General features: G+C 43.7%; 1 protein-coding gene across 2 annotated transcripts in view; it reads left to right on the top strand.

Moving 5' to 3' along the window:
• The window catches only part of pdgfc (platelet derived growth factor c), a 66,066-nt gene that overhangs the window by 34,146 nt on the left and 19,287 nt on the right, over positions 1 to 12,633 (top strand). For both annotated transcript variants that reach the window (XM_017475014.3, XM_017475015.3), the window contains exons 2-3: positions 3,511 to 3,706; positions 12,387 to 12,567. In XM_017475014.3, the coding sequence (XP_017330503.2) occupies positions 3,511 to 3,706; positions 12,387 to 12,567 (377 nt within the window). The remainder of the gene's footprint in view (positions 1 to 3,510; positions 3,707 to 12,386; positions 12,568 to 12,633) is intronic.

Here is a 12,633-nt window from a genome sequence, read left to right as displayed (position 1 = left end):
GCCGGGCATCTGGCTCCGTCAGCGTAACGAGACTAATGAGTCACGACTGCCACTATAGATTTCAGTCTTTTTGCATCTGGGACTGAAATGCGCCAATAATCTGACATACTTCTTGTTGTACAAGAAACGACGGCTACGAAGATTCATGATATCGGACAATGGAATGAAGCGAAGAGACAAAGAAGACGCTTTGGCGTCAGGATCTCGCGTTTAACTCGATAGTTAAACGATACGAGTTACTCATCTTCGATAGTAACCCGTATGACGCTCCGATAGAACAATTGTTGCTATGGTTACATCTCGGAGAGCTCTTTTTTTAATTCACCTAAATTAATTCAATCAAAAGATCAGTTTAATTGCGACATCATACCGTGGCAGAGGAAGCCGCATAGAACTAAACTATAAATTGTAGCCTGTATGACTGTCGTTTAGGCTTGTTGTCATGGTTACAGCATGAAATTCTGTCAAGAGTATGGAGTGTAGGTATAGCGTGTATATATATAATCATAAATACTGCGTATATTAGCCATTATGTAAATGGAAAACAGCTGTACATTTTGAATGAGTTCTACTTCTGTAGAAATCTATCCTTCAGTGATGTAAGGGTTCTACATAGAACCTTTAAGGGTTTGTCCGGCAGGAAGGAACCCAAGAACCCCTAAAGAAACACCAAGGGATTGTTCGTGCTTCCTGACCATCATCTTTCAGCACAACATGGACACCTTCAGCCAGGAAAAAACACTTTTATAGCATGTTCTAGAACATCTGGATAGCATCATTTCATTGATCGTGAGTTGCTGAGGAAGAGTGAAATAAAAAAAAAAACTTGTACTAAAGAGAAGGTTTGATCGGGTGAAATTCAGGATAAAAGTGCGACGTTAGCGCTCTAATATCAGTAAGAACAGGAAGTCGTTTGTTTCACGGCTGGTCCGCGACATTAAATGCAACTCTAAGTGGATAAAAATAACTAACTAGACAGAACCTTAAATGGTGAATCATTCTTGTACATATGACTCACTGTTGATTCACTCTTCATCTCTCGTCTACAAAAACGAATCGACTCTTTATTTGAAAACTGAGAATTGACTCCCATATATAAGGGTTTGTTCTTGTTTTTTTTCTCGTGTTTTTAAGATCGTTATTTTCTTAGTTAGAAAGCAGAGTAAGATTTCACACACACACACACACAATAATAATAATAATAATAATAATAATAATAATAATAAATTACGCCAGAAGGATCGTCTCTTACTTTTGAAGTGATCCAAATGAGTTGATTCCGTTTGTTCGTTGCTCGTGAGTCGTTCTCAAACGAGTCGGTTGTACCAGCTGAACGCCGAGACTCGACTCGCGTACAGAAATGAATTGTTGGTGTCCCTTTTATTATTATTTTATTGTTTTCAGTTGTATTCGACTTTATTCGACCCAACAGAACGTTATTTTGCTCGTTAGAAGAAAGACTACTATTTCAGAAGTGTCAGAAATGAAAGAGTCGATTTCATTTGGTTTGTTTATCTCATTCGACTCATCTGGATGACCGAAAAGAGCCGCTGTTCCCATCAGAAAGTGGCAAATGAGTGAATAATGTATGACTCATGTGATATTTATGAAGTGTGGAGAGTCTTTCCATTGTGTTTTATCTTCTGGAAGAGGGTTTTTCAGGGCAGGAAGAACCCCCGCGGCCTGCACAGAGTTTTATGGCGTGTTATTGTAGGTGTTTTTGTGTCTGGAATAGACTCGTGCCAAAAATCTGGTATATAATACAGCAGTGTTCATGTATTTTGGGATGATATTTATTTATTTATTACATAAACTGTTGTCATCTCCTGGTGTGTTTTATTAGATAATATCCTGATGATTGTTGCCACAGTGGTCAGGAGTGGTGTTGAGAGCAGCGGGATGTGAGCAGATCAGTGTGTCTGGTGGCAGTGTGAGGGTGTTCAGGCTTCCCACAGAGTTTAATAGAGCTGTGTGTGTGTGTGTATGTGTGTGTGTGTGTGGTTGAGGCGGTGTGAAAGGTGAAGTGAAATGTATCCCCTGGGTGGGTGCCGGGTGTGGGAAGTGTGTGAAAATCCTTTCAGCGCTGTCGCATTCCAGCAGCTGTCTCTTCCCATCACACACTTCCCTCTGCCGCATCACGTGACACGCTCGGAACCGCGCAGCCGCATCACGTGACACGCTCAGTACCGCGCAGCCGCATCACGTGACACGCTCGGTACAGCGCGGCCGCATCACGCTCTTTAATTCATTTCAAATGACATTTAAAAAACGCTTTCACGTCGACCCTGAACGCTGCGAATACCGTTAACCGATTATTTCGGAAACTATTTACGTTTTTATCCTCTTTGCGTGTTTGTCGTTGTAATACTTCGCTTGTCTTTGATGGTTTTAAAATTGTTGTTTGTTTAAAAAAAAACAACAACAACAACAACAACAACAACAGCAGGAAGTAAACATTACCAGGGCGTAATCGTATCTAAAGGCCATAAAGTTTACGACACCAGTCAAGAATTATTCTTATTTAGTTTTCCTAACTATCTGGAATTTTATGTTCGGGTTTCTCCGATTATCCGTTTTCTGGTCTGCCTTTCTGAGCTTTCACGGCGTGTTACAGTTGATGTTGAGGAGCGTTTAAAGCTTGCCAGATAACTAGCGAACGCTGACCTGCAGAATTGCTTGAAACGAAGCAAACAAAAATAAACCGAGCGTACGTGCACCGAAACCGGTAGCTTTCCGATAGGGTTTTAGCTTAGCACGTAGCTAAGTTAGTTTTGACGCTAAGGCGTTAGGCTAGGATTTACTCGCTAGAACCAGTGTTCACTCGATAGCTTAGCTTTTACTCTAGAGACCTCTCGAGCGGGAAGCACAGATCACGAGACATCAGCCTCGTGTGATTGGTGTGTCATTAGCCCCGCCCACTTTGCATAATGTAGGCTACAGTAGACATGTACAGTAAAGTCTGTAACTGGAAAAACTTGAGTCTTGCTAATGGTGTGTTGTTTTCCGACGGCAGCTGTGGGGGTCATTCCGATGGTTTCAGGATTTTTAGGTTTGATTTTTACGCAGGTTTGGAGGAATTCTACTGTGTTCTGTATTTGTGGCGCTTTATTAGGGTCAGGATTCAGAACTCGGTTCCGTGGGTCGGATCGGGCTCGAACAGGATGTTAATGCTAAACCACTTCCTCATTCGTTGGGCTAAATGTAATCGAATGTCTCTGACGTTCACATGTTACTTAGATAGCAGCAAAGATTTTCGCAGTGTGCTTCGTAAATGAACGTTTTATGGCTAATTGGTTAATCGAGGTTAATTAGAGGGTCGTTAAGATTAGCGCGAGGGAAGAAACATCGATGAGGATTAGCGCTGAGAGAGAGAAACGGCTACGTTAGCAGGCCGGACTCTCCGGTCGGCTCATTTTAAGCTATCGATTGTAGGATTGCAGGAAATTGTGTTTTATAACTCTAACATGTCTTTCACTGTGTGTGTGTGTGTGTGTGTGTGTGTGTGTACAGGAGTTCAGGAGTCTCAGCACGAAAAGGTAGTGATGGTCAGCGGGGACGGAGTCGTCCACAGTCCCGGGTTTCCACACACTTACCCACGCAGCACTGTGATCGTGTGGAGGCTCGTGGCAGCCAATGAGAACGCCAGGATCCAGCTGACCTTTGACCCCCGATTTGGCCTGGAGGATCCTGAGGACGACGTGTGCAAGTAAGCGAAAACAATCCCAGATATATATATATATATTTTAAATCCCAATTTAACATCATTTTTAACGTCATCTCGTCGACTTTTACTTCCTTTTAAAACCTTTTTTTTTAATGTATTCATATTTGTTTTCATTTAAATATTCATAAATATTTCCGATCTTTGTATTTGCCATATATTCTAAAATATACTCTCACCCCCCCCCCCCCCCCCAAAAAAAAATATATACAATCCTAATTTTTGCTAGATTTTTTTTACGTGTTTTTTGCAACTGGATGAATAGATAAACTATCGGAATGATTTATTTATTTCCAGCGAATGCTTACTCTTTATCTTGTGGGTTTCGTGTGGAAAAGAGTCGAATATCGAGTGGTTTTAATCACATCACACCTTCGTATTTTTATATGTACTTTCCCAGTTTGTTGCCATGGCGATTCATCCGGCGCATATCGACCCTGAGTCACCCGTGCCACTGCTGGGCATCTGTTTAAGATTCAGCACACACACACACACACACACACACACACACACACACACACACACACACACACACACACACTAGCCAGTCTGTCCACATTAAAAAGACTTTTAATTACAGAGTAGCTCACTCTGCTCCTCGGCTGCTGTTCGTTCCGAGCCGGATGGAGTTTCTCTTACGGAGCGATCGATGCTGCTTGTGCGTTATCCTGCCAGAAAAAAAAAAAAAAAAAAAAAAAAACAGAAAGAAGGAACGCGACCGTCTGCTCACAGCATTTAAATTCACACAATCTGTTTCTGTCACGCAGACACGGCTCTGTAATATCACCCCGAGTCGCGTCCGGAAGTCTGCGTGCGCTAACAAGGACAGTTTCCAGTTTAAATCATCACCGTAGCGACGGTATCGTTCCATCCCGGTAATTTTATGTGAATTTTGTGATCTCGCATCAAACAAACGCTGGATGAGAAACACCAGATGAAAACACAATCTCTACAACGTGCATAAAAACCCCCTCAGTTTGCTGTAGTAAACACTAATGTGTACGTATTTATACACTGCAGTACGTTCCGGTGTGGGTGTCTGCTCAAAAGAATGACATGCAAAGAGATTTGGCTTTACAACAATAAATACTGTGTACAAAAAACCGCTCCGGTATTTCCCCTCTGCGTGTTTTTCAGACTCGTTAACGGGTTGAAATTAATAAACGATGGTAAATTCAGTACCTGGATGTGTATCGGTGGTTAACGGGTGGATTACATGTAATCTGATGAAACGCCGATAAGGATCACGGTGTTCTGTTTATAAATCGTAAAAGGCTGACGGTGAGGGAGGACGGCACGGCATGGCGGCCGGAAAAAAAAAAAACCAGGCTGTTCTAAAAATGAATTTTTCCACTATGCTGATCCGACTGTTTTATTTTTGTTTGTTTGTTTTGTTTTTGTTTGTTTTTTTAAATCAAAACCGATCTGAAGAGAGAATTCCAGAGTGCACTCGTCCGTATAATATCTGAATAGCACTTCCAGGTTGACGCTGAAAAAGCCTGCGGTCGTGTTTTTGTTATTCAGATAGATTTCGTTCGTTTGGATGCAAAGCATGCTGGGAAACTTGAGTCACATGGTTCAGGGTTCATTCACAGATGTGATGTGACACCTTTCCATGAAATCAGGTCTGAGAGCTGGAGCGAAGCCAGCTAGATCCACAGCACCTCCATCTGGTTCCACATCAATAACGCAGTATCCAACACTACACTACACTACATTACACACACACACACACACACACACTGGTTTGCAAGTTGATTAATTGATTCAGATCTGTGAGACGCTAATCCAGTCATTTAGACCTGAGAACAGAACCGCAGTCAGCGTACTGGACTACCGATTTACAATAACACCACCGCCCTGCTGAGTTCTGGATTCTGATTGGCCAGCAGGTGTTGATTCATTTTCTATAACAGCAGCTCTGACCACAGGCACTCGTTATTATCGTTTCTATAGTAACAACTCCTTCACGTAGTCTTTTATTTAACCTTTATGGGAGGGAGTCTCCAGCGTCGGTGCTTTTGCTAGAGTCCGAGGTGAAAAAAAAAGAGAAGGGAGAAAAAGAGAGGCCGCCGAGGGAGTGGCGTAACATCAGTGAGAACAGGAACCGACTCGTTTTGGGGACAATCCACAACATGAAATGTAACTATAAATGGATAAAAAGTGTGACGTGTCACTCTTTAATAAATACATTTAAAAAATGTCGTTGTCGGCAGGTCGCTGTGGTATAAGAGGAATAAAACACGTGGGGACGTGCTGGGAAATGATTAGGCTATGCATAGGGGTGTGGTGTGTGTGTGTGTGTGTGGGTGTGTGTGTGTGTGTGTGGGTGTGTGTGTGTGTGTGGGTGTGTGGGTGTGTGTGCGCTGAGTTTGTGGCGATTCTCTTTCACATTGCTGTCATCAGTCAGCAAGTGTTATCTATCACACACACTCTCTCTCTCTCACACACACACACACACACACACACACACACTCTCTCTCTCTCTCCTCATGCTTTCATTTCATCATGGCTGTGTTGAAATATTCATGGCAGACTGATTGGGAGGATTAGAGATACAAACAGTGCAAATGCCTTTTTTTTATTATTATTATTCATTCGCCCTGAAAATGAGACCAGCTGGATTTTCCCTAATAAACAATACGGAATAACACACACACACACACACACACACACAGACATGATAATGAGGCTCGTCCCGTCTTCCCTCGACGCCATCTGTATCAGATGACTGATGCATGGAGTTGCTTAAAGATAGCGCTGGAGTGATCAGCATTGATAGAAATCCGGGCTCTGTTTGAAACGCCAGACGTCTCGCCGAGGTAGTACTGTACGTGTGTTTCTACTGTGCGTAAAAAACAAGGAGTCTCGATTGAATACAGTTTCAATTATGAGCACATTAAAAGTTGTTGTTTTTTCTTTAACCTCGGATGCGTGTGAATCTATCGTATGAGACCTCGAAAACAAAACTGGGGAGGACATCTTTAACCGTGATGAACTCCCCGCCTCTCAGTGCTTCCTGATGAGGTTTTGAGGAATGAAAGTGAAATTGGTTTTAGAGGTTGCTTTTGATGATCATCAGCGAACTCCCCACACGCATCAGTGAGCCTTGTGAGCCCGTGACCCTTCGCCCGTTCACCGCTTGACCTTCCTTGGAGCACTGTCGCTCGATAATAACCACTGCGCACCGGGAACACCCGCGAGACCTGCGCTCGTTAAGGATTATTACTCATCAGACTGTACGAGATCCCACCCTGCTGAAAATAACAACAGAAACCATTATAGAAAGGGCGCACGGGGGCTTAGTGGTGAGCACGTTCGTCTCACACCTCCAGGGTCGGGGGTTCGGTTCCCACCGTGGTCCTGTGCGTATGTGTGGAGTGTGCATGTTCTCCCCGTGCTGCGGGGGTTTCCTCCGGGTACTCCGGTTTCCTCCCCCAGTCCAAACACACGCACGGTAGGCTGATTGGCGTGTCTAAAGTGTCCGTAGTGTATGAACGAGTGTGTGAGTGTGTATGTGATTGTGCCCTGTGATGTTCTGGCACCCTGTCCAGGGTGTACCCCGCCTCGTGCCCCATGCTCCCTGTGATAGTCTCCAGGTTTCCCCGTGACCCTGAAAAGGATAAGCGGTATAGAAGATGGAAGGATCATTACAGAAATTCCAGCGGTTTTAATGGTTATTACAGGAATTGTATTGGTTTTAATCGACACTCTGTTGTTCCTTGTGGGTCTCTACTGGTAATGTGTTGGGTGGGTTCTATTGATGGCATGTATATCTAGTGAAAACCAATAAAAACCATTACATTCTAATAGAATATGGCTGAAAACACTACATTTGTTAATGGTTTGTAATGGTATTTGTAGTGGAAACCGTTCGGATTTCCGTAACGGTTTCTATTGTTATTTTTTCAGCAGGGCCGTTAAAGCTCGGCTTTTATGCGCTGTTCTGGAGACGCAGTCGTCTAGCCTTCACAATCAGGCCCCAGTCCAAGTCGCTCAGATCTTTACGCTTCCAACTCGTCAACTTCGTTAACTGACTGTTGACCTTATTTATTTTCTCACTGAACGCTGGTGTGTTTCATCATATTGTTTTCGATAATCCACTTGAAGTGGTGAATTGCGGTCATTATATCACGAGTAAGAGTTTTTAAGAACATCTTTATATATATATATAAAATCTCCCGCCCCTTGAAAGATCCCACTGTAAGGAGATAACGAACGCTATTCACGTCACCCGTCAGTGGTTTTAATGTTATGGCTGATCTCTGTATATGATGTAGCAAATTAGCGCTGTGATGGCCCCGCCCACGAGTGTCTTTATTTCCTGCCGTGGAATCAGGTACCGAAACTCATCTACTGTAACTGGAACTTTTGATACCGGACCAGATTAAGCCCCAAAAAAATCCCAGGAATTCTCTCAAACCATGTTTTGCAGCTTCGAGAGAAAAGTGTGTGTCTCGTGGGTCCGTTACTAAATTCCCTTCTCTAAACCGTCAGAGTGAAAGCCCGTCCAAATCCGAGGTAGCAATTAGCGTGTTTTGCGTTAGCGATGCGCCGATCTGTCCGGCGCGGTGTTTAGCTTGGAACGCTCCGCACATCTTTTACAGAGAGACCGAGATGACAAAGGCTTTCTCCCACACATGAGCTGTTAATCACTCAGCACTATACATATACACACTGTGTTTTCTATCAAAACATTACAGCCAGGGTTAGCGCAGGTTACCCGACGTCCTCTTTATTCCTGAGGCTTAAAATATCTAAGCAAGATTTATACCTGCTTGCGATGGTCCGGGGTTTCGTTTTACACGTTAAGCCGAATTTAGACCGTACGATTTGAGCGATCGTTAAGGATTATTACTCGTCAGACTGTACGAGATCCCGCCCTGCTGAAAATAACAACAGAAACCATTACAGAAATGCCAGCGGTTTTAGTTATTGCAGGAATTGTATTGGTTTTAATGAACACTCTAATGTTCCTTGTGGGTCTCTACTGGTAATGTGTTGGGTTCTATTGGTGGCATGTATATGTCTAGTGGAAACCAATTAAATCCCAGTAGAATATGGCTCAAAACACACTACATTTGTTAATGGTTTGTAATGGTATTTGTAGTGGAAAGCGTTCGAATTTCCGTAACGGTTTCTATTATCATTCTTCAGCAGGGCCGTTAAAGCTCGGCTTTTATTTCAACACGAGCATTCTTCAGCGTGAGCGTGAGGTAATGAGGAGCTTTCTCTGTCACCAGCGCTGGCGTACCTGTAGCTGTCCTGTGAGTTTCGCGCTCACACGCTGAGAATTTCCGACGCCGCTATAACTTCCGTGTCGGCTTTGTTTTTGTGGAAACGTCTCGAATTGCGCATGAATTCGGCAGCTGTAGACAACCGTCGCAACAAAACGCAAGTAAAAAGAGGATTATTAAATAAGAATTACGTTTGCGTATCCATTTTCAGGAAGGATTGAAATCTACGTGCTGGTTTTTATAAAGCTGCTTTGTGACTTTGAACGCCTACAGTTAAAGGCTAAAAGCTAAAGGTCATGACCCTCGATCGCCCAGAACGCTCTCTCTGGAGTCTGACGGAACCTGCGCTACCCCTGCTGTCCGTTCTAAACCCTCGAGCGTACGAAAGGACTCCGTTCTCATGTACAAGGAGCGGAATCGCAGTCGGAGCTCGGCCGCCGTCTGAAGTTTGAGATCTGCAACGTGTTAGCCGAGTGTAAATCAACGCTAAGCGCATGAGGAAATTACCCATCCGGTGTGTGTGTGTGTGTGTGTGTGTGCTTAACGTCTCAGCAAATGTCTGCTTTCAGCGTGATGCCTGTTGCGTTTATTGAACGCGGTTTTGAGTGCTAGCGTCAGGCAGGACCGAGGGTAAACACTGCTTTTAGAAAGCCAAGCATATGTGGTGACACACACACACACACACACACACACACACACACAGGGGAGGGTTAGCATGCCTGTCTCATCTACTCAAATGATTAGTAGCAGGCCTTGGCACTGGCCACCGAAACCAAGCTTTACTGAGCACTGGAGAAGTATTGCTCACCGAGTCTTTGTGTGTGTGTGTGTGTGTGTGTGTGTGTGTGTGTGTGTTTTGCCTTCCTCTTTTAAAATGGTTTGGCTCGCGTTTTTTCGAGGCCAGGCTACATCAAAGCACCGCAGCATTAAACCCCGAAAAGAGAGAAAAAGTTAGCGTGTGTATTATATCTATTCAAAAAAAAAAAAAAAAAAAAGAAAAGAAAAAACCACAGGGCTTCTGCGTTCTGGATTCTGATTGGTCAAAAGGTTAGCATTGATTCATTTTCTGTAGTGGCAGCTCTGACAGTAGAGCAGCTGCCATAGCAGTTTCCATAGTAACAGCTCATTCTCAGGGTACTTGTACGGCGGGCTTGTACTCCACGGGAAAAAAAAAAAAAACAAAAAACGTGTGAAACCGTCAATATGGTGACGTTTTCTAAGGAGAATTGTTTTAATTCTGTGGTATAAGAGACAGAAAACATTGTTCTAGGAAAATAATCAACATCTGGGAGGTAACATTAACTGGGCTTTGTATTCTGTACTCGAATGGCACGGCTCTGATTAAAAATCCGCAGGTTTTATTTGGAAGTCGATTCCCTTCATTTAAACGCTGGTTAATTACTTTAGTGAATCTGCCGGGAGAACACGTGATGTGATTCGCCGCGCCTGAGAGTGCTGACGTGCAGAAATGAACTTGATTACGTCTGGAAGTATCCGTCTCTCGCCGGGGTTTTGAGGACACGCCGAGGCGAGGACAGGGTGTAGGGTGCCTACTGAGGCTGGATATCTAGGTCACGGATATCGAATCTCCTTGATATCTCCTTTATTAAGCCTCCTCCGGTGGCCGGTTATGAACCGAGACGCAATGAGCCCTTAACGAGGAGCCGAAACGGCCAGGCTGAGGAGAAGGCCAGCCTCGTCTGAGCTTAAGTGGTTTCGTCTCACGGAGACCATCAGAGAAATGATAGCTAAATAGACTGGGTATAAAAATATACCGGGTTTAATTTCAACAAAGCTAATCTCTTGTTTTCTGGCCCGTAATGAAATACACTCAGTGCTCCTCTTTCTCCAAATGAGGTCGATCTAGGAAGCTAAGAAGCTTCTTTCTTTCTTTTTTTCACTGAAGCTCTGAGGCTGATGTAGCTATAACGATCAACGTACAGTTGGATATTTTCGCCACACTGAAATCCCAATCATGGAAACATCTGATCAATCCTGGATAGTTTGCTAGCATTCACAGGAACTAACTTCGACTAGCTATATAGGACGTTTTTGGTTAGTTTCATTGCTGGTTGTTATTTCACACACACACACACACACACACACGTCATTTGGGGAAAACGTCTGGTTTAAAATATGTTCGCGGAGACTTTAACGCTTTTATTACGTCTCATCTGAGAGCAGATGCTCAGAGCATTAGCGGTCTGTTTAGATCCCATTTAAGCATTAACGTTCTCTCTCTCCGTACCCTTACACACACACACACACACACACACACACACAGTGAAACAAAGAGGCATGTGGGTGATAAGGGACAGAGATGTACAAACACACACACACACATACGCACACACATTAAACCCAGACCCGTGGTGTGTTGCAGGTGGCGGCCCATTTTTCAGCTGTGAGATGGTGACGTATTACTGCATTACTAATCAAAGCCAAACGCCCGTGACACAGATTAATGCGCTCCGGATCAAAGGACATCTTACTTAAACGTAAAAACACGCAGAGCGGAAAGGGAATGTGAGCACAGCTTTGCTTTGTGACCGACGATCATGAAGTTTATTTAATGCTAGCTGGTTTGAATAAACAAGAAACAGCATTCGTGGTTAATTAGCTTTTTATTTGTATTTTTTTTCGACGGCGGATTGTCACAGTATTGTAATTTGAAAACCATGCATTTTTAGCTCGTTTGGTGAGCGAAGAAATGAACTGATGTAACATTAATGTCTTGTATTTTAATATAGAAATAAGAAGATAGATCATTGCAATATATCAACATCCACTGGGACGTAAAGATTCATTCAGTTTGAGTTGGACTTTTATTTACTTCAACTTTATTCGATATTATAATCTTTATCATGTAAAAGCGGCCAAAGGAAAGAGGCGTGACCCGTGTCTGTCATAGTGAAGGAGGTGTGCCCTCTGTCTGTTCCAGAGAGGGAGGCGTGGCCTCTGTTCATGGCCATACAGTGAAGTGGGTGTGGCGTCTGTGCAGAGTCCATACAGTGATGTAGGCGTGGCCTCTGCGCCCTTGTCGGGCCCGTGTCAATTCCAGAGAAGGAGGTGGAGCATTTGTGACCATCCGTCCTAATAAGAGAGGCGTGGCCTTTTTGGCCTTTTCATAAGAGTAAAGTAGGTGTGGCCTCTGTGCCTATGAGTCCCAGTAAAGGATATATAATAAGGCATCATCAAAATCATGAGGAAAATATTGTTCTACGATTTCCAAGCTGTCAGAATAAAAGGTACTATACAGATGTTACAGGCCATTACATTTTTAAGGTTCTTCAACTAAAAGTACCCAAAACATAACCCTTGACGGTCCCACTGCAGTCACCAGAGCTTGTATTCTGACAGTTACACTTAACATCCTTTTCTCTGAGTTTACTAACAGTGGGTTTGGTCTGTTTGTTCATTTCTTTCAGGTATGACTATGTGGAAGTGGAGGAACCTGATGGAGGTATGGTGCTAGGTCGTTGGTGTGGCTCTCAGTCTGCTCCTGGCCCGCAGACATCCAAAGGGAACCAGATTCGCATTCGCTTCGTTTCAGACGAGTACTTTCCCTCTGAGCCGGGTTTCAGCGTCCACTACTCTGTCCTGCAGCAGGTAAGCAGTTTACAGCTCCTCCTCCCTCTGTAATCCACTGAAAATGATCACTTATATAACAGGGGC

The sequence above is a fragment of the Ictalurus punctatus genome, chromosome 8, assembly GCF_001660625.3.
Source record: "Ictalurus punctatus breed USDA103 chromosome 8, Coco_2.0, whole genome shotgun sequence".
Lineage (NCBI taxonomy): Eukaryota > Metazoa > Chordata > Actinopteri > Siluriformes > Ictaluridae > Ictalurus > Ictalurus punctatus.
The sequence above is the reverse complement of the archived record's forward strand: the minus strand, read 5'-3'. Positions and strand labels throughout refer to the sequence as shown.